Source organism: Hemitrygon akajei, chromosome 11, assembly GCF_048418815.1.
Source record: "Hemitrygon akajei chromosome 11, sHemAka1.3, whole genome shotgun sequence".
In the NCBI taxonomy this organism is placed as follows: domain Eukaryota; kingdom Metazoa; phylum Chordata; class Chondrichthyes; order Myliobatiformes; family Dasyatidae; genus Hemitrygon; species Hemitrygon akajei.
In genome coordinates, this window is record NC_133134.1 from 172,187,234 (window position 1) to 172,213,923 (window position 26,690).

At 42.1% G+C, this 26,690-nt stretch overlaps 1 protein-coding gene across 7 annotated transcripts in view; it reads left to right on the forward strand.

Moving 5' to 3' along the window:
• The window catches only part of chd6 (chromodomain helicase DNA binding protein 6), a 350,247-nt gene that overhangs the window by 135,278 nt on the left and 188,279 nt on the right, over window positions 1–26,690 (forward strand). For all 7 annotated transcript variants that reach the window (XM_073062265.1, XM_073062264.1, XM_073062266.1 and 4 more), the window contains one exon: window positions 26,309–26,444. In XM_073062265.1, coding sequence (XP_072918366.1) covers window positions 26,309–26,444 — 136 coding nt within the window. The remainder of the gene's footprint in view (window positions 1–26,308; window positions 26,445–26,690) is intronic.

The window sequence follows — 26,690 nt, forward strand, 5'->3', positions numbered from 1 at the left end:
TTATTCAGACATATATGACTGTCCTTTATGGGTGGAATTGGAGGAAAACTCGGTGAAGGGGTATTCCTTGGCCTCTTTACTGGGAGCTCCTCTTCCTTTCCTGCTCTCTAAGTTTGGTAGTCAAGACCTTAATCCTATTATTAAACATACATCAAGAATTTGGTTTTAATTTTTTGAATTAAATAATTTTGTCCGTTCCAGTAAAATATATCGTAACTTTTTTTTAAACCATCAGTTTTAGTTCAGGCTTTTTAAATTTGGAAAACCAAAGGAATAATAACTTTTTTGGATTTGTTTATAGGAGTTTGGTCAATGTCTTTTACTCAGCTAGCGGATAAATTTGATTTATCCAATGTATACTTTTTTGGATATTTACAAATTAGGAATTTTTTACGTACTTTGCTTCCAAATTATCTCTCCACTTATCCATCTAATATAATAGATATCCTCTTCCAGGTTAAACCACTCCAAAAAGGATCAATAGCTACAATTTATAAATGGTTATTGAATTTATGAATGATACCTAATGATAAAATTAAAGCTGCCTGGGAGTTGGAATTTCAAGAGTTACTTTCAGATAATCAATGGGGTAAAATTTTTCATCTGGTAAATACTTCATCTATTTGTGCCCGTCATTCCTTGATACAGTTCAGGGTAGTGCATCGGGCACATATGTCAAAGGACAAATTAGCCCGTATTTTTCCCAGTATTAATCCTGTTTGTGATAGATGTACCGTAGATTCCGGACTACAGAGCGCACCTGATTAAAAGCCACAGGCTCTAATTTTAGAAAGAAAATCAATTTTGTACTAGTACAAGCCGCACCGGATTTTAAGCCGCAGGTGTCCCACGTTGTAATATGAGATATTTACACAGAAAGATATTACACGTGAGGATTTTTTAACTTTTAATTAAATCCGTATGGTAACATAAACAAATACATATTGCAAATGCTTTTTTTCGAACCGTGCCTGTAACACGGCTACTTTTAAATATACATACGTATCGGTAACACACAAATTACGTTGCGCATACTTTTTTACTGAACAGTGCACGAACAACATTCCAATATCTCCTAACGACTGGTAAAAAAATATATACTGCAGCCTACCAGGAAAAGTTATTGATCGCCTTTAACTTAAAAGCTGCATCATATGCTTTGCAGCGTTCTCGCGCGGGTCCAATGCGCTCGTCTAATGCGCTCGCCCCCTCCTTTCCGTTTATCGCAAACCGGTATTTTCCCCACAAGACGCGGCGAAACCGGATGTGACGTCATAGCATCCCGGGATGTAGTACAGAAAACAAATATACTTAAAACACTTCTAACTTTAACTAGAAAATACTAACAAATGAATTACTAAGCGAAAATATTATAAACTAAATAATTGCCATAAAGGCAGCACAATGCTTTTCTTCGAGTGTTTTCCATGTTGATGAGGGTGAGTACAAATGACTGATTTACAATAATTTAATTGTGAAATTGCGCTTGATTTATCGTACAATTTCATTGGACCTCTGTGAACTACTCATCAATTTTATTGGTCTACTGTTACGAGGCAAAATGTTTTTGGCGGCATGAAAAAAAACCATGCATTAGCTGCACCGTAGTAAAGGCCGCAGTGTTCAAAGCTGTTCAAAGCATGGGAAAAAAGTAGCGGCTTATAATCCGGAATCTACGGTAATATTCTGGTGGCCACTTTAACTCACATGTTTTGGTCTTGCATAAAGTTGGAGAATTTTTGGAAAGATGTTTTTAAAACCTTATCAAAAGTGCTGGATCTGGATTTACAACCAAACTTATTTACAGCTATTTTTAGGATTATTCCATTAGAAGCAGGATATATTCCTGCTTCTGCTCAGCGGATGATAGCCTTTTCAACCTTATTGGCTAGGAAAGCCATTTTACTTAAATGGAAGGACCCTAACCCTCCTACCGCCTTTTGTTGGTTTTCCTCTATCATGTCCTGTTTAAGTCTAGAGAAAATAAGTAGTTGGACATTGGATACATCCTTTAAAATTGAAGAAATCTGGTGACCTTTTATTCAATATTTTCATGATCTGATTTTTGTACTGATTCTCTTCCAGCTATTTTTTTTTGGAACCTTGGATTTAATCAGAAAATCTCTCATCTCTTGGTTTTTCTCTCAGGATGGACTGCCCAGTCCTTTTTTTTCTGTGTAGAAATAGTGTTTTTTTTCTTTTATATAAAAATTTCTAATAGTTTTCCATTCTTCATAAATTGATAAGAGAATTATACATTCTATATCAAATTTATACTTTGTAGATCAACACTATGTGTGATTCTGATATTGTTTATTGTACCTTCTGTGTGTACTGCTATTGACATATATACCAGAGATATTCCCCTCCTGTTTGTATACACACTTTTTTTTAATCAATAAAAAGATTGAAAAAAGAAAAAAAAGACAGCCTCAGATTCAATGGCTCATAACTCATCCCCTCATTTCACTGAGGTGTTTGATAAGAATTTGAGGATATGAAAATAAAGAGAAAGCAAATAGCTATCTGATAATTATCTAATCTCTTCTAATGATGTTTCATAAAGGATAAACAATGGTTAAGCTAGCAAAGAGAATTGGGATCATTTAAATCCATGGAATCAGTTTTACAGGGAGCTCAGTTTAATGTTTCAACTGAAATATGCAACTGTGAGAGTGGCAGCCGACAGATCAGAAGACCATAAGACATAGGAGCAGAATTAAGGCCATTTGGCCCATCAAGTCTGCTCCACCATTCAATCATGGCTGATCTCTCTCCCCCCCTCCCCCCACCCCACTCCGTGGGCTGGTCTACATAACCTTTAATACCGTGTGGCCGATCAAGAACCTATCATTCTCTGCCTTAAATACACCCAACTTCCTGGCCTCCACAGCTGCCTGTGGAAGGGGAATTAAATGTTATGGGAAAAGGCAGGTAGGTGGAGATAAATCCATGGCCAGATCTTATTAAATGGCACAGCAGCCAGATGGCCTATTCCTGCTCTTATTTCTTATGCTCTTACGTTATGTAACAAATTCCACAAATTCAGCGCCCTCTGGCTAAAGAAATTTCTCCGCATCTCTGTTTTAAGTGGATGTCCCTCTATCTTGAGGCTGTACCCTTTTGTCATAGACTCCCCACCATGGGAAACATCCTTTGCTATCTATTCTGTCTAGACTTTTCAACATTCAAACGGTTTCAATAAGATCACCCCTCATTCTTCTAAATTCCAGTGAGTCTAGGCCCAGTGCCATTAAATGTTCCTCATGTGATAACCCTTTCATTCCTGTAATCATCCTTGTCAACCTCCCGAATCCTCTTCAGTGCTAATACATCTTTTCGGAGATAAGGAGTTCAAAACTGTTCACAGTACCCAAGGTGAGGCCTCACCAGTGCCTTATAAAGCTTCAGCATCACATCCCTGCTCGTCTTCTAGACCTCTTGAAATGAATGCTAACATTATATTTGCCTTCCTCTCCACCTACTCTACCCGCAAGTTAACTTTTAGGGTGCTCTGCACAAGGACTGCCGAAGGGTTTCAGCCTGAAACATCGATTGTACTTTTCTCCATAGATGCTGCCTGGCCTGCTGAGTTCCTCCAGCATTTTTTTGTGTGTTGCTTGGATTTCTAGCATCTGCAGATTTTCTCATGTTTGTCCCTTGTAATAGTAACTGAACTCATTTCTCTTCCCTCATACCCTTCAACATATGGCACACTGCTAGTGTTTTCCACAGTGAAGACTGATGCATAGTACTCATTTAGTTCATCTGCCATCTCCTTATCTCCCTTTATTATTTCTCTGGCCTCATTTTCTAGTGATCCTAAATCCACTCTCTTTTTTTTACATACAGTGGCATGCAAAAATTTGGGCACCCCTGGTCAAAATTTCTGTTACTGTGAATAGTTAAGTGAGTAGAAGTTGAACTGATCTCCAAAAGTCATAAAGGTAAAGATGTTCTTTTCAACACTTTAAGCAAGATTAGTTATTATTTTTGTTTTGTACAATCTTAGAGTGAGAAAAGGAAAGGAGCATCATGCAAAAGTTTGGGCACCCCAAGAGATTTGAGCTCTCAGATAACTTTTACCAAGGTCTCGGACCTTAATTAGCTTGTTAGAGCTATGGCTTGTTCACAGTCATTGTTAGGAAAGGCCAGGTGATACAAATTTTAAAGCTTTATAAATACCCTGACTCCTCAAACCTTGTCCAAACAATCAGCAGCCATGGGCTCCTCTAAGCAGCTGCCTAGCACTCTGAAAATTAAAATAAATGATGCCCAAAAAGCAGGAGAAAGCTATAAGAAGATAGCAAAGAATTTTCAAGGAGCCATTTCCTCAGTTCATAATGTAAATAAGAAATGGCAGTAAACAATAACAGTGGAGGTCTGGAAGACCAAGAAAACTTTCCGAGAGAACTGTTCGTAGGATTGCTAGAAAGGCAAATCAAAACCCCTGTTTGACTGCAAAAGACCTTCAGGAAGATTTAGCAGACTCTGGAGTGGTGGTGCACTGTTCTACTGTGCAGCGACACCTGCACAAATATGACCTTCATGGAAGAGTCATTAGAAGAAAACCTTCCCTGCATCTTCACCACAAAATTCAGCATCAGATGTTTGCAAAGGAATCTAAACAAGCCTGATGCATTTTGGAAACAAGTCCTGTGGACTGATGAAGTTAAAATAGAACTTTTTGGCTGCAATGAGCAAAGGTATGTTTGGAGAAAAAAGGGTGCAGAATTTCATGAAAAGAACACTTCTCCAACTGTTAAGCAGGGGAGTGGATCGATCATGTTTTGGGCTTGTGTTGCAGCCAGTGGCACGGGGAACATTTCACTGGTAGAGAGAAGAATGAATTCAATTAAATACCAGCAAATTCTGGAAGCAAACATCACACTGTCTGTAAAAAAAAAAAAGCTGAAGATGACAAGAGGGTGGCTTCTACAACAGGATAATGATCCTAAACACACCTCAAAATCCACAGTGGACTTCCTCAAGTGGCCTTCACAATCCCCCGACCTAAACATCATCGAAAATCTGTGGGTAGACCTCAAAAAGAGCAGTGCATGCAAGATGGCCCAGGAATCTCACAGAACTAGAAGCCTTTTGCAAGGAAGAATGGGCGAAAATCCCCCAAACAAGAATTGAAAGACTCTTAGCTGGCTACAGAAAGCTTTTACAAGCTGTAAGCTTGCCAAGGGGGTGTTACTAAGTACTGACCATGCAGGGTGCCCAAACTTTTGCTTCGTGCCCTTTTCCTTTTTTGTTGTTTTGAAACTGTAAAAGATGGAAATAAAGAAGTAATCTTAAAATATTAAAGAAATATGTCATCTTTAACTTTATGCCTTTTGGAAATCAGGTCATCTTTTACTTAGCTATTCACAATAACAGAAATTTTGACCGGGGGTGCCCAAAGTTTTGCATGCCACTGTACTTGGTAAAACTTTTACTATCCACTTTGATATTATTTGCTAGCTTGCTTTCGTATTTCATCTTTTCTCTGCTAATGTTTCTTTTAGTGGCTCTCTGTAGGTTTTTAAAAGCTTCCCAATCTTCCATCTTCCCGCTAATTTTTGCTGTGTTTTATGCCCTCACTTTTGCTTTTACATTAGCTTTGACTTTCCTGTCCGCCACAGTTATACTATTTTGCCATTTGAGTATTTCTTTGTTTTTGGAATACATTTATCCTGCACTTTACTCATTTTCCTCTGAAACTCAAGCTATTGCTGCTCTGCCAACTCCTCTCTCATACCACTGTAATTTCCTTTACTCCTCTGTTATACTGCTATGTCAGACTTTACTTTCTCCCTACTATATTTCAAGTTGAACTTATTTATATTGTGATCACTGGCTACTAAGGGTTCCTTTACCTTGAGCTCCCTAATTATCTCCAGTTCATTACATATTACTCAATCCAGTAAAGCTGATATCCTGGTAGGCTCAACAAAAAACTGCTCTTAAAAAACCATCTTGTAGGCATTTAAGCTCCAACAGGGACACACTCCCTCAGTGCAGTCCCCCCAAATGGGCCACACTCCCACCGTCCTGTCCAACCCTCCCTCGGTATTACCCCTCTTATGGGGCCACATTCCCACATTGCTCCCCTTTGATAGTGCCACACTTCGTCATTGTGACCCCTCTGACAGTGCGACACTCCTTCAGTCCCGAACTTCCGACAGGGACACACTCGCTAAATGCCAAGTTAGTGTTTATCCTCGGATTTTTTTTTATGGCCAATCCTCAAAGATGTCAGGTGTAAGTGTTTTTACTCAGAGAGTGGTGAGTGCGTGGAATGGGCTGCCGGCAATGGTGATGGAGGTGGATACAATAGGGTCTTTTAAGAGACTTTTAGATAGGTACATGGAGCTTAGTTAAAATAGAGGGCTATAGGTAAGCCTAGTAATTTCTATGGTAGGGACATGTTCGGCACAACTTTGTGGGCCGAATGGCCTGTATTGTGCTGTAGGTTTTCTATGTTTCTAACCTCTGGAATATTAATCAGTTGAAAATGACAAAGAGTGATTTTTAGCCTGAGTCTATTTCATTGTGGCCTGGAGTGGTAAAGGCAGTACCTGCTTGATGAGGTTAACTCATTTGCCATCTGGGATGCAGTTGGATCCATATTTGTGGCCAGGGGAGAAGAAACATTGACCAAGATTTTGGCTATGGATTATTTTCCATGTGGATTAGGAATTGCTGCTGTATCCTGCAGGATTCTGACTTTTCTAAGCTTCATTGTCTGTCTCCACATACAAAATGAATCATTATTGAACAAATTGGTGGGATTCAGGTCAAATGTTTTTGGCGCTCTTTTGCAGTTATTAGAATTATTTAGGTCTTTACAGGAATCCCACTGAAATTTAGGGAAGAAAAAAGAAATAAGGTGTTGATTTATGAAACTGAAAGATCTGAAAACCCACTCACGAAAGAGCCAGTCAGTAACAGCAGTGGATAATGCTGTGTTGTGGGGAGCCCTGAGGGTAAAGAATTGTGAACATAGCACAGCACACCACAGGAACCTCTATGGACTCTGTCTATGCATCTTGTTGCCTCTCTTTTCTCCACTCTCCTATTGGGCAGAAGATAATAAAGGCTTGAAAGCATGTACCACCTGGCTCAAAGACAGACTCTTGAATGGTCCTAGACTCTTGGCCACACAATCTACCTCATTATGATCTTGTGCTTTATCTTTTGCTTTTTTGGTAGCCTTTACACTTTATAAACACAAGAGATTCTACAGATGCTGGAAATCCAGAGCAACACACACAAAATCCTGCGGAACTCAGCAAATCAGGCAGCATCTATGGAAAGGAATAAACAATCGACGTTTTGGGTTGAGACCCTTCTTCAAGACTGGAAAGGAAGGGGGAAGATTCCAGAATAAAAGGGTGGGGGAGAAGAGAAGGAAGACTAGCTATAAGCTGATCAGTGAAGCCAGGTGTGTGGGAAAGGCAAAGGGCTGGTGGAGAAGAAGGAATTGGAGAGGAGAGTGGATTGTGCAAGAAAGGGAAGAAGGAGGGGCACCAGAGGAGGTGATAGGCAGGTGCAGCATTTCAGTTGCTTGCAGGGATATATGCCAGGAGGGAGATTAGTGGGGAGGGACAAATGGACAAGGGAATCATGGAGGGAGCAATCCCTCAATCCCTGTGGAAAGCAAGAATTGGGGGACGGGGGGAGGTAAAGATGTGTTTGGTGGTAGGATTCCTTTGAAGTACCAGTCTCCAGCAATCCAATAGCTTGATGTCAGTGTCCACAGGCCAGAGTTCCTTACTTCCAAGCTGTGATTGTCCACTTTGTCTACAAGCCTGTTTGTAAACTGCTGAAGTGGATAGCCCACTCCGAGTTGGTCACAAGGATAGAGAAAATATTTCAGGGGCATTTTCAGAATCTCTTTGAAAACAATTAACCATGCACAAATTGGCCCTCGTGGTGAAAATGCATTAAGGATTTTGGGTTTTTCTGGCATTGCATGAAGGATTCCATTAATCCACGCGCGCTCAGTTCTGCGGCACAGTTTGAGAAACCCATATCTGCCATCTCTGAACCAACAAATGAGCAATCTTTGACCTAGAGGAACTGCTAAATGTGTTTGACTGGGCTGCCAGTTTCTTTACAGGTTAGTGACGACTGTCTTCACCAGTTTGTAATGACCACTTTCACAGAAATGCATCTGGATGAATGATGCCTGCTGCATAGTTTGTACTTGGAATACAAGGGAACCATGAGGTGCTTGAATTGTCCAGTTACTTGAGGAGCTAACTTCCTGCATGTACGGTTTCAGAGGGATTGATAGGTGCTGACTTCCCCCAGGGTTACTGCCTGCATTCCTTTTGTTCCTCCCAGTGAGGAAAGAAAGGACAGGCATTTGCATTACAGAATGATATTCCAAAACCCTGTCACTGCTGTAGGGCTCAGCTTAAAGCTGCAATACACGCCCCAAGGAGATGTTTTCTAAATATTAAGATCCCAGGATGTTCCTGTGTCTTCACTGCCAGTGAAGTACATAGAATAGTATAGCAGAGTAAGATGTTTCAGTCCACAATGTTGTGCTGTCCCTTTAATATACACTGAAATCAATCTAACACTTGCTTCGCTATCAGCTCTCCTTTCTTTTTCATCCATGTGACTGTCTCCTAATATCTGCCCCTCCTACCACCTCTGGCAGTGTATTTCATGCATCTACCACTTCCTAAAAATGAAAACTCTACCTCTGACATTAACCATATAACAATTACAGCACGGAAACAGGCCATCTTGGTCCTTCTAGTCCATGCCGAATGCTTACTCTCACCTAATCCCACTGACCCGCACTCAACCCATAACCCTCCATTCCTTTCCTGTCCATATACCTATCCAATTTTACTTTAAATGTCACTACCAAACCTGCCTCTACCACTTCTACTGGAAGCTCATTCCACACAGCTACCACTCTCTGAGTAAAGAAATTCCCCCTCGTGTTACCCTTAAACTTTTGCCCTTTAACTCTCAACTCGTCCTCTTGTTTGAATCTCCCCTACTCTCAATGGAAAAAGCCTAACCACGTCAACTCTATCTATCCCCATCATAATTTTAAATACCTCTATCAAGTCCCCCCTCAACCTTCTATTTCTCCAAAGAATAAAGACCTAACTTTTTCAACCTTTCCCTGTAACTTAGGTGCTGAAACCCAGGTAACATTCTAGTAAATCTTCTCTGTACTCTCTATTTTGTTGACATCTTTCCTATAATTCGGTGACCAGAACTGTACACAATACTCCAAATTTGGCCTCACCAATGCCTTGTACAATTTTAACATTACATCCCAACTCCTATACTCAATGCTCTGATTTATAAAAGCCAACATACCAAAAGCTTTTTTCACCACCCTATCCACTTGAGATTCCATCTTCAGATTCTCCCTCTACACCAATGACTGCACCTCCTCCAACCCCTATGTGAAGCTTTTGAAGTTTGCAGACGACACTACCGTCATCGGACTCATCCAGAATAGTGATGAGTCTGCATATCGACAGCAGGTGGACCAACTGGCACTCTGGTGCAGTCGGAACAATCTGGAGCTGAACACGCTCAAGACAAAGGAGATGATAGTGGATTTCAGGAGACATCCCCCCGCTATGTCTCCCCTCACAGTCCTCAGCAGCCCTGTATCCACCGTGGAGAACTTCAGGTTCCTGGGAACCACCATCTCTCAGGATCTGAAGTGGGAGCAGAACATCAGCTCCATCCTGAAGAAGGCCCAGCAGCGGATGTATTTCCTGCGGCTCTTGAGGAAATACGGTCTGCCTCAGGAATTGCTGCTGCAATTCTACACTGTAGTCATTGAGTCTGTCCTGTGCACCTCCATCATTATGTGGTTTGGAGCCGCCACCAAGCAGGATAGAACCAGACTACAGCGCACAGTGAGGACTGCCGAGCGCATTATTGGAGCCTCCCTGCCCTCTATTGTGGACCTGTACTCTTCCAGGTTGAAGAAGAGGGCGGGGAACATCATAAAGGACTCCTCCCATCCTGCGCATGGACTGTTTGATCTGCTTCCGTCTGGTAGGCGCTTCAGATCCCTCCAGGCTAAGACTAATAGGCACTGGAGAAGTTTTTTCCCTACTGCGGTCACTTTGCTGAACAGTTAACTGCCGGTTAACTGTCAGCTAACTATTACTTGGATTGCACTACCTGTATGTACAAGTGTTGGATCGGTGGAATAACAGGCTGGACTGCCGGGATCCATCAATTTGCAGGACTTGTCGCTCTGGGTCTTGGATTAAAAATGTGTTTCCTTGTGTGACTATGTTTCTTTTTTCTTCCTCTCTCATTGTTTTGAATGCGCGTGTATGTTTTTTGCACTTTGGTCCCAGAGGAACGCTGTCTTATTCAGCTGTATCCACATATGGTTTGAATGATAATTAAACTTGATTTGATCTGATTTTTTCCCTTTAAGTGAGGCACACATGTGATGATGTATGCAATTCAATTATTTTCACATATAACCGGTGATGAATTGTTTAAACCGCCAGGAATGCTTAATCAAGCAATATATTTTCAATATTACTCAAATACTATTGAAGTATTGGACACACAACACCCTTGTATTAGCCATTTCAGCCCTGTGCTTATCCACTCTGTCTATGCCTTATTTCATCTTATACACTTCTATTAAGCACTTCTCATCCTCCTGAGAAGAGAGACACATCTTTGCTTGGTGTGGGAGGAGGCTTATTCAAAGGATAAACACTGGCATGGACCAGGTGTCCTGAATGTTTGTTTCTGAGTTCTGTGTTCTTTGTAAGATACAGGAGCAGAATAAGCAGAATAATCAGTGGTGTATATTTAAGGAGTTATTTTACAACTATCAAGAAAAATATATTCCACTGAAGAAAAAAGGGTGTAAAAGAAAAAATAGTTATCTGTGGCTAAGTAAAGAAATAAAGCAAAGTATATGACTAAAAAATAAGGTAGCTAAATCTAGTGGGAAGATTGAAGATCGAGAAGCTTTTAAAGATCAGCAGCAAATAACAAAAAGATTGATTAAGAAGGGGAAGATAGATTATGAAAGTAAATTGGCGAAAAACATAAAAGCAGATAGTAAGAGTTTTTATAGTTACATAAAAAGAAAAAGGGTGGCTAAAGTAAATGTTGGTCCCCTAGAAGATGAGACCGGGAAATTAATGGTAGGGGACATGGAGATGGTGGAAACGCTGAACAAATATTTTGTATCAGTTTTTACAGTAGAGGACACTCAAAATATCCCAACACTGGATAAACAGGGGGCTCTAGGGGGAGAGAAGCTAACTACGATTCAAATCACCAAGGAAATGGTACTTGATAAATTAATGGGACTGAAGGTGGATAAATCCCCTGGACCGGATGGCTTGCATCCTAGGGTCTTAAGGGAAGTGGCGGTCGGGATTGTGGATGCATTAGTGATAATTTTTCAAAACTCGCTGGACTCGGCAATGGTCCCGGCAGATTGGAAAAATGCTAATGTAACTCCTTTATTTAAAAAGGGCAATAGACAGAAGGCTGGGAATTATAGGCCAGTTAGCCTAACATCTGTGGTTGGCAAAACGTTGGAATCGATAATTAAGGAAACAGTAACAGGGCATTTGGATAAACATAGCTTAATAGGACAAAGTCAGCATGGCTTTACAAAAGGGAAGTCATGTTTGACAAACTTGTTGGAGTTCTTTGAGGACATAACATATAGGGTAGATAAAGGGGAACCAGTGGATGTGGTGTATTTGGACTTCCAAAAGGCATTTGACAAGGTGCCACACCAAAGATTATTACTTAAAGTAAAAAATCATGGGATTGGGATAATATTATGGCATGGGTGGAGGATTGGCTTTCTAACAGAAAACAGAGAGTTGGGATAAATGGTTTATTCTCAGACTGGCAGTTGGTGACTAGTGGTGTTCCGCAATCTATATTAATGATTTGGAGAAAGGGACTAAGTGCAACGTATCGAAGTTTGCTGATGACACAAAGATGGGAGGGAGTGTAATGAGTGCGGAGGACATTGAAACCCTGCAGGGGGACATAGATAGGCTGAGTGATTGGGCAGACATTTGGCAGATGAAATATAATACTGACAAGTGTGAGGTCTTGCACTTTGGCAGGAAAAATAATAGAGCAAGTTATTATCTAAATGGAGAGAAACTGGAAAGTGCTTCTGTGCAAAGGGATCTGGGGGTCCTGGTGCAGGAAACACAAAAAGTTAGTATGCAAGTGCAGCAGGTGGTCAAGAAGGCCAATGGAATGCTGGCTTTTATTGCTAGGGGGATGGAGTATAAGAACAGGGAGGTCTTACTGCAGTTGTACCGGGTATTGGTGAGACCACACCTGGAGTACTGCGTGCAGTTCTGGTGTCCATATTTAAGAAAAGACATACTGGCTCTCGAGGCAGTGCAGAGAAGGTTCACTAGGTTAATTCCGGGGATGGGTGGGTTGATGTATGATGCGAGGTTGAGTAGATTGGGACTCTACTCATTGGAGTTCCGAAGAATGAGAGGCGATCTTATTGAAACATATAAGATTGTGAAGGGGCTTGATCGGGTGGATGCGGGGAGAATGTTCCCAATGATGGGTGAAACTAGGACTAGGGGGGCATAATCTTAAAATAAGGGGATGCCGTTCCAGGACTGAGATGCGGAGAAATTTCTTCACTCAGAGGGTGGTGGGGCTGTGGAATTTACTGCCCCAGAGAGCTGTGGACGCTACTACACTCAATAAATTCAAAACGGAGATAGACATTTTCCTGGATAAAAATGGCATTAGGGGATACGGTGAGCGAGCAGGTAAGTGGACATGAGGCTAGGTTTAGATCAGCCATGTGATCTCCTGGACCAGATTTCGATAGCCTGGATGGGTCGGAGAGGAATTTTCCAGATTTTTTCTCCTCAATTGGCAACTCGGTTTTTTTCCCCCGGGTGATCACATGGGTTTGGGCGGGATGAATAATAAAATAAAATGGGCGGCATGGTGCCCTGTTGGTTGGCACTGTTGCCTTGTGGGATTCGGTGAAAACTAGAGTTAAGATTGGATCAGCCATGATCTTGTTGAATGGCAGAGCAGGCTTGAGGGGCCGATTGGCCTACTCCTGCTCCTATCTCTTATGTTCTTATGTATGTTCTAAGCAGCACACAGAATGCTGGAGGAGCTTAGCACGCCAGGCAGCATCGATGGAAAAGAGTACAGTCGACATTTCGGGCTGAGACCCTTCGACAGGACTGGAGAAAAAAACTGGGGAGGATATTTAAAAGGTGGGGGGTGGGAAGGGAGAAACACAAGATGACAGATAAAACCTGAAGGAGGGATGAACTAAAGAGCTGGGTATTTCATTGGTGGAAGAGATACGTGGCTGGAGAAGGGGGAGTCTGATAGAAGAGGACAGAAGGCCATGGAAGAAAGAAAAGGGGGGGAGCACCAGAGGGAGGCGATGGGCAGGCAAGGAGATAAGGTGAGAGAGGGAAAGAGGGTTGGGAATTCTTGGGGGTTGTATATTACCGAAAGTTCAAGAAATTGATGTTCCTGCCATCAAGTTGGAGGTTATCCAGATGGAATATAAGGTGTTGCTCCAACCTGAGTGAGTGTGGCCTCATCATAACAGTGGAGGAGCAGAATGAGGCCATTTGGCCCATCAAGTCTGCTCTGCCATTTCATCATGGCTGATCTAATTTTCCTTCCCAGCCCCAATCTCTTGCCTTCTTCCCTTATCCCTTCAGACCCTGACCAATCGAGAATCTATTAACCTCTCCCTTAAATATATATAAAGACTTGTCCTCCACAATGGCCTGTGGCAATGAATTCCACAGATTCACCCCTCTCTGGATAAAGAAATTCCTCCTCATCTCTGTTCTAAAAGGTCTCCCCTCTATTCTGAGACTGTGTCCTCTGGCCTTCGACTCTTCTACCATAGGAAACATCCTCTCCACATCCATTCTATCAAGGCCTTTCCCCATTCGATAGGTTTCAGTGAGCTCATTCAAGCCATTCAATCCTGAAATCATTTTCGTGAACCTCCTTCGAACCCTTTCCAGCTTCATCACATCCTTTCTAAGGTAAGGGGCCCAAACCTGCTCACAATACTCCAACTGAAGCTTCACCCGTGCTTTATAAAGTGTCAATATTACATCCTTGATTTTATATTCTAGTCCTCTTGAAATGCATGCTAACATTGCATTTGCCTTTCTCACCACGGACTCAATTTCCAAATGTACCTTTAGGGAATCCTGCACAAGGACTCCCAAGTCTCTTTGCACCTCACTGTTTTGAACTTTCTCTCCAATTAGAAAATGGTCAACCCTTTCATTTCTTCTACTAAAGTACATGACCATACACTTCCTGACACTGTATTCCATCTACCATTTCTTCACCCATTCTCCTAATCTGTCTGTCCTTCTGTAGCGTCTCTGCTTTCTCAAAACTACCTGCCCCTCGTATCTTCTGTAAACTTTGCAATAAAGTCATCAATTCTGTCATCCAAATCATTGACGTATAATGTAAAAAAAATGGTCCCATTACAGACCCCTCTGGAACACCACTAATCATTAGCAGCCAGCCAGAAAAGGCTCCCTTTATTCCCACTCTGTGCCTCGTGCCAGTCAGCCACTGCTTTATCCATGCTGGAATCTTTCATATAATACCATGGGCTCACAGCTTGTTAAGCAGTCTCATATGTGGCACCTTGTCAAAGACCTTCAGAAAATACAAGTACACAACATCAACCGATTCTCCTTTGTTTATCTTGCTTGTTATTTCTTCAAAGAATTCCAACAAATTTATCAAGCAGGATTTTTCCTTGAGGATATCATGCTGCAATGGCCTATTTTATCATGTGCCTCCAAGTACTCTTAGAGACCTCAGCCTTAATAATCGACTCCAACATCTTCCCAACCTCTGAGGTCAGATTAACTGGCCTATAGTTTGCTTTCTTATGTCCCTCTCCCTTCTTGAAGAGTGGAGAGACATTTTCAATTTTCGAGTCTTATGGAACCATTCCAGAATCTAGTGATTCTTGAAAGATCATTTACTAATACCTCCCTTTGCTCTATAGCCACCTCTTTCATAACTCTGGGGTGTACACCATCTGGTCAAGGTGACCTATCTACCTTCAGAACTTTCTGTTTCCCAAGAACCTTCACTCTAGTTATGGTAGCTTCACATACTGCATGACCCTGGTCCCTGGAACTTGCATCATACTGTTAGTGTCTTCCACAGTGAAGACTGATGCAAAATATTTATTCAATTCATCCACTGTTTCATTGACCTCATTACTACCTCTTCAGCATTTTCCAAATAGTCTGATATCCACTCTTGCCTTTCTTTTATACTTTATATATCTGAAGAAACTTTTGGTATCCTCTTTAATATTATTGACTAGCTTACTTTCATATTCTATCTTTACCTTATTGAGGATTTTTAGTTGCCTTCTGTTGGTTTTTAAAAGCTTCCCAATCCTCTCACTTCCTGCTAATTTTTTGCTCTATTATATGCCCTCTCTTTGGCTTTTACATTGGCTTTGACTTCTCATGTTAGCCACAGTTGTGACATCTTTCCTTTAGAATACATCTTCCTCTTTGGGATGTCTATATCCTATACCTTCCAACTTGCCTCCAAAAATTCCAGCCATTGCCGTTCTGCCATCACCCTTGCCAGTGTTCTTTTCAAATCAATTCTGGCCAACTCCTTTCTCATGCCTCTGTAATTCCCTTTACTCCACTTTAATACTAATACACCTGACTTTAGCCTCTCTTTCTCAAACTTCAGGGTGAATTTGATCATATTATGATCACTTTCCCTGAAGGGTTCTTTTACCTTAAGGTCTCTAATCAGTTCTGTTTCATTGCATAACACCCAATCCAGTACAGCTGATCCTCCAGTGGGCTCAACCATGAGCTGCTCTAAAAAGCCACCTTGTAGACTCTCTAGAAATTACCCTTCCTGGAATACCTGATTTTCCAAATCTACCTACGTATTGAAGTCCTCCAAGGCTATTGTAACATTGTCCTTTAGGCGTGCATTTTCTATTTCATGTTGTAATTTGTAGACCACATGCTTACTACTATTTGGGAGTCTGTGTACAACTCCCATCAGGGTCTTTTTACCCTTGCAGTTCCTTAGCTCTATACACAATGATTCAACACCTCTTTCTAATGATTTGATTTCATTTTTTTTCCAACAGAGCAATACCACCCCCTCTTTCTTCCTGCCTGTTCTTTCAATACAATGTGTATTTTTGGATATTAAGCTGCTAGCTATAATCTTTCAGCTATGATTCAGTGATGCCTTTAACATCTTACCTGCCAGTCTTCAACTGTGCTTCAAGTTTATCTACCTTATTCCTTACCCAATTTCCCTCGGGATCAATAAAGTATGTCTGTCTGTATTCCATATACTGCGCGCTTTCAAATACACCTTCAGTCTTGTATTCACCCTTATCAATTTTTTCCGTCTTTTACGTTGCAACTCATCCTATTGACTGCAATTTTGCCCTATCAACAGCCTCTCCTCACTACACATTGCCTCTGTTTGTAAACCAACTACCTTATCTTCAGCACTATTATCCACCTTTCGTACGGTACTTCTTGCATTGAAATATAGGCATCTCAGGACACTAGTTGCACCATGCTCAACTTTTTGATTCCTAATTTGAGGTCTTACCAAGATCTGCCTCCACAACCTCTCCACTTACTGTTTTGTCACTCTGGTTCCCATCCCCCTGCAACTCTAGTGTAAACCCCATCGCGCAGCATTAACAAATCTTCCAGCTTGGATATTCTGCACGTCCCACTTTCCCTGAAAGAGAGCCCAGTGATCCAAAAATCTTATCCCTCCCTCCTACACCAACTCTTGAGCCACTTATTAAACTGTATAATCTTTCTAGTTCTGGCCTCACTGGTACATGGCACAAGTAGCAACCCTGGAGGTCCTGCTCTTTAACTCCCTGAACCCTCTATCCAGAACATCATCACTTGTCCTACCCATGTCATTGGTACCTATGTGGGCCATGACTTCTGGCTGTTCACCCTCCCACCTAAGAGTGTTGAGGACTCGGTCTGAGATATCCCAGACCCTGGCACCTGGGAGGCAACATGCCACCTGGGAGTCTGGTTCTCACCAACAGAACCTCCTGCTCATTCCCCTAACAAATTCCCTATCACCACAGTGTGCCTCTTCTCTCCCCTTCCCTTCTGAGTCAAAGAGGCAGACACAGTGCCAGAGACCCAACCACTGTGACTTTCCTCTGTTAGGTCATCGCCCGCCGCCCCCCCCCCCCCAACCGACAGTATCCAAAGTGATATCACAGTTGTTTGTGGGGGGGGGGAGGCGGCGGATGACCACAAGGGTATAGGCAGTCCCTGGGTTACGTACGAGTTCTGTCCCTGAGTCCGTCTTTAAGTCGGATTTGTACGTAAATCGGAACAAGTACATCCGGTATTATTTAGCGTCAGTTCGTCAAACGTTTGTCTTAGTATATAGTATATATTTTATCTTTCTATGCATATAAAACACTTAAGAAACGTATGTATTCCAATAATTAAACCACGGCATTGCTTGGTAATGTAGCTTTCATCGGGACAGGGCCTTTCACATGCTCTATTATTCTCACTTTATCCTTTAAAATTGTTCCGATTGTTGACCGACTGTAGCCTAACGCTTTTCCAATGACTAATGGCGTTTCACCTCTTTCCAAACGCCTTATTATTTCCACTTTATTTTTGATCACGATCGCTTCCCGTCAATGGAACAGAAATACTGCGGGTGGCGGGTCCCGAGCTGTGCCGGCTCCCGAGATCCGCTGGGTCCTAAGGACCACTGCACTGAATTCCCTGGGTCTGAAAGTCCACCGCAATGAGACAGGTTAAATGGGACAAGTGGGGGCTGTGCTGGGTTTGGGTACTGTATTTGATCCTTCCCAATATTCTGCGAGGGAATTTAAACTGGACGTGGCAGTGTTTTTTTTTAACGAGGTTGAGTTGCATGCTCGACGTTAACCTTGCACGGATGGTAGGGGAGTCACTGGCTCGACATCAACCTGGCATGGGAGCGGTCTGTCACTGGATCGAACTCGGGGAAACCCCATTCTCCAGCCCACTGCTGATCTCACTGCGCCACCAGCTGACCAGAACAGTGGGGGGGGGGGGGGGGCGGGGTCAGGGTGAATCTTGCTAAGAAAATTTTAAGCCAAATACAAAGTTACACACTCAACACAGTGTCAACGGCAATGACTTAAAATGACGGACAGCGTTCTCCTTCCTCGGTTTGTAAGTACGAGTTGTCTGTAGGTCGGATGTTCGTAACTCAAGGACTACCTGTACTCTGCACTGGCTCCTTAAGCCCTTTCCCCTTCCTGATTGTCACCCAGTTTCCTGTGTTCTGTGGGGGTTGCCTTATTCTGTTTGCCGAAAGTTGCTTCTGTTGTGATTGGTTAATTTAGAAGCTGCAGCTGTTTGCCCCATTGGATAGCAGCCTGGTGTCCAGTTTCAGATATCCTGGGTATATAAAATAGCACGTGGAAGGGGCTTTCTCTCCTCTTCCTTTGTTTAAGGCACAACGTGATTTGGGAAGCTATTCTCTAATTTTCTACGTGCATTTTCAACTAAGTATGTTTGTTGAATATTCAGCTTTGTCGTGTCTGTAACTTGCGGAGCATGAATGTTTGGTCGAAGTTTTACTGTTTGTAAATAAATGATTAATACACCTATTTGAAGTAAGTGCAATTCCTGTCTCACTTGCCAGACCTGTGAACCTGATTCAACATTACAACCCTGGGTGTAACTACCTCTCTATATATCCTTTCTAAGCCTCCCAAGTGATCTGGAGTGCATCCAGTTCCATCCCCAACTCCTTAACATGGTTGTTAGAAGCTGCAAACAAGAGAGAATCTGCTGATACTGGAAATCCAAGCACACACACACAATGCTAGAGGATCTCAGCCTGAAGTGTCGACTGTTCTTTTTTCCATAGATGCTACCCGGCCTGCTGAGTTCCTCCAACATTTAGTGTGTGTTGTTAAAGCTGCAGCTGGGTGCCCTTCTCACAGTTGTAGTTGTCAGGGACACTGGAGGTCTCCCTGCCTTCCCACATCCCACAAAAGATGCATTCCATTATTCTGCCTGTTATTTCTACTGTCCTAGCTGAGTAGATATAAAGAAGAGAATGAAAAAACTTGAGCTTTTCTTTCCTTTGCTTTCTTTGACTGAAGCCTGTCTTCACGGAAGCCCCAAAGAGCTAAAGCCTCAGGATCACCACTCTGACTATGTCCACTCAGATTACGGCTGCTGCACTTGCCTTGTCTTTCTTTAATTTGCTCTTACTAGTCAATCCTAAAGCCAATAGGTCACTGGTCAAAGCTCTTTCGCAGTAGTGACCTGCTGCTGCGTTTTATTGCTGGGCTGTGAACCTGATTGAAGTCCCCTCGCCTGAAAACTTCTGATGTCCAGATTGCCCACTGGTCAAAACTATTTTTCTTGCTGCAGCGACCTGCTGTTGTCTTTTATCCTTGGGCAATGGAATTGATTGAAGTCCCTCCTCACAAAACTTCCAGATTGGCCACTGGTCAAAGTTCTATTCTAATGCTCTTGGGATTCTCGGGGATTGAGTGGGGTGTTCTGGTGAGTTTATCATCTGTATCTCATGAAGGTGGCATTCCACAGTTTGCTTATTGTAGCAAATAGGAACAGGAATATGTAGTCAACCTTCCTTTTGCCAATTTACCTTTCACATTCTGTGTCAGCTTGACTTCACTGTATTATCCCCATATCCTTTGATTCCCTTTATATCCAAAAATCTCGGTGTCTGTCCTGAATATGTATCTTCTGCAAATGAGCATGTGTAGCCTCCTGGGGTTTATTTTTTCAAAGCAGTTCATTTTGGATCCTGCAACCTGCCTATGGGTGGTCAGAGCTTTTGTGTTTCTTGGGCTGGTGAAGCCTGGTAGCACCCATCCCTCTCCAAGGCAGACCACAGCTGATATCCTCCCACTCGGTGGCTCGAACATGTTAACATCACTTCCTCACGTTGTTTAGCTTGCCTGTTGAAGCAGTGTAGTGGGGTATGCCACTTGTAGGCAGACATGAGAGATTTAGGAGATGGATGAGGACCAGTGATACCCATCCACCCTACTAGGTAGCATGCAGCTGCCAGTCATCAAAGGTACTACTTCTACAATGTTAAGGACACAGACCCCTAATGGAAAACATTCTTCTTGGTCTTAAATAGTTGACCCCCTTGTCTTGAGGTGATGACCATTAGCTCTGGGAGAACCAGCTTCTCAGCATCTATCTTGTCAAGGCTCTTTAGCATATTTTTTGTGTCCACCTTTTATTCTTCCAACTTCTGGACATAAAAGGTTTGCTCTATTCTTCGTATGAACATACAGTGCCTTGTAGAAGTATTCAGCCCCCACAACTATTTTCACATTTTACTGTCTCATTTTGTACATTTAAAATATACTGACGTAGGATTTTTTGAGCTAATTTACGAAGCATAGTGCATCATGTCAAATCAAAAGAAAAATTCCAAAACTTGTCAACCATTTACCTAAAATTAAAAACCAAAATTATGTGGCTGAAAAAGTATTCATCCCTTTGTAATTGCTACAGTAACTTTCTTCAGGTGCAATATACTGTGTTACCAACACACCCCATTTGTTGATGTGGAAAATTGGAGGATCACTTTTTTAAAATGAATTTATAAGAATAAATATCTCCTGTCTGTAAGGTCCAACAGTATGGTAGATTTTCAACAGATGAAACCAAACTTAAGACAAAAGAACATTCAAGACAAGTCAGGGAAATTATATTAGAGAAGTGCAAATCTGGAGAAGGGTACAAGATCATCTCAAAGGCACCGAATATACCTTAGAGCTCAGTGCAGTCATTCTTGAAAAAGTGGAAAAAATATAACCATATAACAATCACAGCATGGAAACAGGCCATCTCGGCCCTCCTAGTCCGTGCTGAACTCTTAATCTCACCTAGTCCCACCTACCCGCACTCAGCCTATAACCCTCCACTCCTTTCCTGTCCATATACCTATCCAATTTTACCTTAAATGACACAACTGAACTGGCCTCTACTACTTCTACAGGAAGCTCATTCCACACAGCTATCACTCTCTGAGTAAAGAAATACCCCCTCATGTTTCCCTTAAACTTTTGCCCCCTAACTCTCAAATCATGTCCTCTCGTTTGAATCTCCCCTACTCTCAATGGAAACAGCCTATTCACGTCAACTCTATTTATCCCTCTCAAAATTTTAAATACCTCGATCAAATCCCCCCTCAACCTTCTACGCTCCAATGAATAGAGACCTAACTTGTTCAACCTTTCTCTGTAACTTAAGTGCTGAAACCCAGGTAACATCCTAGTAAATCGTCTCTGCACTCTCTCTAATTTATTGATATCTTTCCTATAATTCGGTGACCAGAACTGTACACAATATTCCAAATTTGGCCTTAGCAATGCCTTGTACAATTTTAACATTACATCCCAACTTCTGTACTCAATGCTCTGATTTATAAAGGCCAGCGTTCCAAAAGCCTTCTTCACCACCCTATCTACATGAGACTCCACCTTCAGGGAACTGTGCACTGTTATTCCTAGATCTCTCTGTTCCACTGCATTCCTCAATGCCCTACCATTTACCCTGTATGTTCTATTTGGATTATTCCTGCCAAAATGTAGAACCTCACACTTCTCAGCATTAAACTCCATCTGCCAACGTTCAGCCCATTCTTCTAACCGGCATAAATCTCCCTGCAAGCTTTGAAAACCCTCCTCATTATCCACAACACCTCCTACCTTAGTATCATCGGCATACTTACTAATCCAATTTACCACCCCATCATCCAGATCATTTATGTATATTACAAACATCATTGGGCCCAAAACAGATCCCTGAGGCACCCCGCTAGTCACCGGCCTCCATCCCGATAAACAATTATCCACCACTACTCTCTGGCATCTCCCATCTAGCCACTGTTGAATCCATTTTATTACTCCAGCATTAATACCTAACGACTGAACCTTCTTAACTAACCTTCCATGTGGAACTTTGTCAAAGGCCTTACTGAAGTCCATATAGACTACATCCACTGCCTTACCCTCATCAACATTCCTCGTAACTTCTTCAAAAAATTCAATAAGGTTTGTCAAACATGACCTTCCACGCACAAATCTATGCTGGCTACTCCTAATCAGATCCTGTCTATCCAGATAATTATAAATACTATCTCTAAGAATACTTTCCATTAATTTACCTACCACTGATGTCAAACTGACAGGTCTATAATTGCTAGGCTTACTTCTAGAACCCTTTTTAAACAATGGAACCACATGAGCAATACGCCAATCCTCCGGCACAATCCCCGTTTCTAATGACATCTGAAAGATCTCCGTCAGAGCTCCTGCTATCTCTACACAAACTTCCCTCAAGGTCCTGGGGAATATCCTGTCAGGATATGAAACCACTGCTGAGGTCAGGTCACCCCCTCTAAATTTAGTTGGCGGAGAAGAATGGCACTTGTAAGAGAGGCTACTGTGACGCCAACAGTCACTTACTGAGCTGCAATTGGAGATGAACTTCATGGCTCCACAATCTCTAAGGCCTTGCACAAAATAAGCGTATTCTTGCCCATAAAGACTTCTAAAGCATCGCTTAGAAGATACTGTAAAGCTGTGGAAGAAGACCTTATTTTTGGATGAGACTAAAGTGGAACTTTTTGGCCACAACACTAAACAGTATAGTACTGTGTAAAGTCTTTGGCACATCTATATAGCGAGGGTGCCTAAGACATTTGTACAGTACTGTATTTTGTCAACGTGGAGCAGAGAGCAAATTTGTAAATCTAGCGGGAGCAAAGGATGCTGGAAATGGTAAGGGTGGAGTGCCGCGGGAGGTGTGTGGGCCAGGTGGCAAAGAAGTTGTGTCGGGCGAAGGTATGGAATGGGTCCAGCTCTGAGACACCAGGCAAGGTCATTTGATTCCAAACAATTGGTTTATTGATTATTACAGAATGCTTCTCTGGTGCTTCCTGCTGCTTCCCCTCAGTTCAGAATAGAAACCCATATCAGAATTTTTTGAGGGCAGCAGTACCATGCAATACATAAAATTACTACAGTACTCTGCAAAAGTCTTAGGTAGCTTAGCTATATGTATGTCGTCGTCGTCGTCATGGCTGTCCCTCAAGGTTGAGGATGATGGTCTTCATTTCGTTGCCCACAGAGCAAAGACGCCTATGTGTGTATTTGTTTAACGTGTACTTGATACTGCACTCCAAGAAGCACACGATACTTCACAAATCAAACAACTGATTCCGATGGCATGGAAGCCACGATGATTGGAGCTGATGGATTTGTTGCAGTCTTCATCCGCCTTCAGAGCCGTTGAGTTCGAAGTAATTTCGTCCGTCTGTTCCACTGTTGAGGTCTTGGTTCGATTGTTCTTTGTCAGGGACCTCACCCTCAACCTTACCGCCAAGACGGCATCGCTCTCGGGATCTCAGGACCACACAGGCTTCTCCACCATGACAAGTTGACAATCAACAGAGAAGATGCCATATATACAGTGGCATGCAAAAGTCTGGAGAACCCTGGTCAAAATTTCTGTTACTGTGAATGGCTAAGTGAGTAAAAGATGACCTGATTTCCAAAAGGCATAAAGTTAAAGATGACACATTTCTTTAATATTTTAAGCAAGATTACACCATCCCCACTGTAAATTATAGTGGAGGTGGCATCATACTATGGGGATACTTTTCAGCAGCAGGGGCTGAAAATCTGGTCAGGATTGATGGGAAGATGAATGCTGTTAAATACAGATAGACCTTGAATAAAAACCTGCCAGCCTCTGCCAGGAAACTTAAACTATGGAGGAAGTTCATCTTTCAGCAGAACAACGATCCAAAGCACCCTGCTAGAGCAACCATGGAGTAGCTTCAAATGAAGAAAATTGATGTCCTTGACTGGAGCAGTCAGAGTCCTGATCTTAGCGTGATTGAACATCAGTGGAAAGACCTCTAGATTGCTGTACAGCACTGCTTGCTAACCTGGCACAGCTTGAGCAGTTTTGCAACGAGGAATGGGCAAATCTTGCTCCATCACTTTGTGCAAAGCTAATAGAGACTAAACCAAAATTACTGTCTGTAATAGCTGCAAGAGGTGGTTCAACTAAGTACTGAGCAAAGGGGAATGAATGCTTTTAAACTGCTGACATTTCTGTTTTTGATATCTTAGTTTTTCATACTTCACAATTTTCCATAAAAATTCTCAGTTAAATTAATCAAAATCCCTGGTTGTAGGACTCATTTATGTGAACAAAGGGTTTGGGGCTGAATATTTTTGCAAGACACTGTAAATAATGCACTTAGAACAAAACCACTCAGAAAATACTGCATTTACTAAATTTTTAAAAGCTTCCGATCATTAACGCTATCCTTGTAATTTAAAAAAAAATCTATGACAGATATACAATGCATTTTAAAGGCATTAGCTTAAATTTATAGGATACTAATGACAATGACCACAACCTGCTATATTCACCAGTGTTTGCCAGGTCAGTGCACTGGTGAGATATAAATCTTATTTTATGGCTGTTGAAGCAGTTTTTGCGCATTTTACAACTAAGGTTCACCTATTTTTCATCTCGTACCAGTTAATTTGATGCACTTAATTAAAACTTGGAGTGCTTTCTGCCTTATTGTGTATTGTCTCTCCAACTGCCTCATCTTCCTGGGCATTTTGCTTAAAGGGTATTTCCCATGGATAATCAGATTCAGATTTATTTACCACAGATTCATTGAAACCTACAGTGAAGTGTGTCACTTGTGTAAACAACCAACACACTCGAGGGGGCAGCCTGCAAGCGTTGCCACATGTTCTGGTGCCAGCATTCTGGGAAGCCCTGAGGACCAAGTATTGAAGTGATGTAATTATGTACAGAAAGAAGCCATTCATCTCAGTTGCTCCTTTGCAAACAGTCAGTAGCAATTACTGATCTAATTCCTAAGATCAAGTCAAGTTCATTGTCATTTAATTGTATACATGTATATAACCATATAATGTATATAGAAACAAGACAAGTTGAAAGTGTTTTCCTATCCTGAAGCTAAAACAAAACTACACTTGCAATGAGATCTACGTGGGAATAGCGCAGAAGTGAGGAGTTGACAGCTGGGACAGAACAGCTCGAGTCATATTGACCAGCAGAACTAGTCTGAGGGGCCAGGATTCCTGCTCCTATTTCCTTGTGTGGTTCATGTCATTGTTTCTGCTCCACATCACCACTTCACACCTCAATCCATCTCGTGCTACCAACATCTCCTTCTGTCCATTTCAGTCTCCTATTCCTCTTAAACATATCTGTGCTATTTGCCTTAACCACTCCATTTGATGCAACTTCCATGTCATCACTGCTCTGTAGATGAAGACGTTTTCTGTCATTTCCTATTGGATTACTAGTGACTATCTTATATCTATGACTGTAGATCTACTCTCCTCCAGAAGTGTTGTTTCATAAAGACCTCTAGCAGTTTACAGTATGGTAACCATTTACCAATGACTCACTGATCTGCTAAATTGTAAACGCTAACAGTGCTAGTAAACCGTAAACTAAAAAAGAATCAGCTTCTACTTTTTATATAATATACTACCTGCATTACTTTTTCTGTAGATTAGACAGTTAGGTTGGAGTTTGCTGGTGATGGCTTCATTTGGTATTTTCTGTAAGCTGCTGATTGTGAATAACTTTTTATTCTAACACTAAAAGCTGTCATTCATTGAAATACCAGTACTTTTATAAGAGAATAAGTTGATGGTTTTGCAAATAATTCAGGCATCCTAACACCTCTATGGTTGTTGAAGTGGGTAACATCTCTGATTGACGGTATCAGTATTGACATTGTCAAGCTCTGTCCACTCTAAACAGTATCAGTACTGACACTGTTGAGTTCTGTCCACTCTACACAGTACATCCACCCTTGTTTTGTCCACTCTATCGGGTACGTCCACCCGGGCTCCGTCCCCTCCGCACGGTACGTCCACCCGGGCTCCGTCCCCTCCGCACGGTACGTCCACCTGGGCTTCGTCCCCTCCGCATGGTACGTCCACCCGGGCTCCATCCCCTCCGCACGGTACGTCCACCCGGGCTCCGTCCGCTCCGCACGGTACGTCCACCCGGGTTCCGTGCCTTGATGATATCTTTGATTTTCACATTCCCCCAGCTTTGAGTTCAATTGTCTTCTGTTCCATCTTTGAGAGTGGAAAGTAGAACTGATATCAGTTGACCACAAGTTTTTCAAGGAGTGTACTTTCTTGCAGCAAAGAACAAGGCCCAACACCAACTGAAAAGAAGAAGAAAGGGAAAAGGAAAAATGGTGTTCCTGTGGAGAATTCTGAACAGGAGCATTCAGCAGAGAAGGCACCTTTGGCTACAGAGGAGCTGACAGATGCTCAGGTAAGGCAGGCCTCTGCAGCCATTCCCAGGGAGAATTAACCCTGGTGTCTCTCCATGTGAGAAACTGCCAGTTCTGGAACCTGCAGCACAAGCACAAATTCCCAAAGAACTCAGTGGACCAAGTAACTTTGTGGAGACAAAGGGGGTGGTTGGTGTGTTTTGACTGAGAATCTTATCAGGAATAAGAATATTGGGGATGGATGGCCATTATGTAAAATTGAGGTGGAGGGGGAAGACACAGTAATA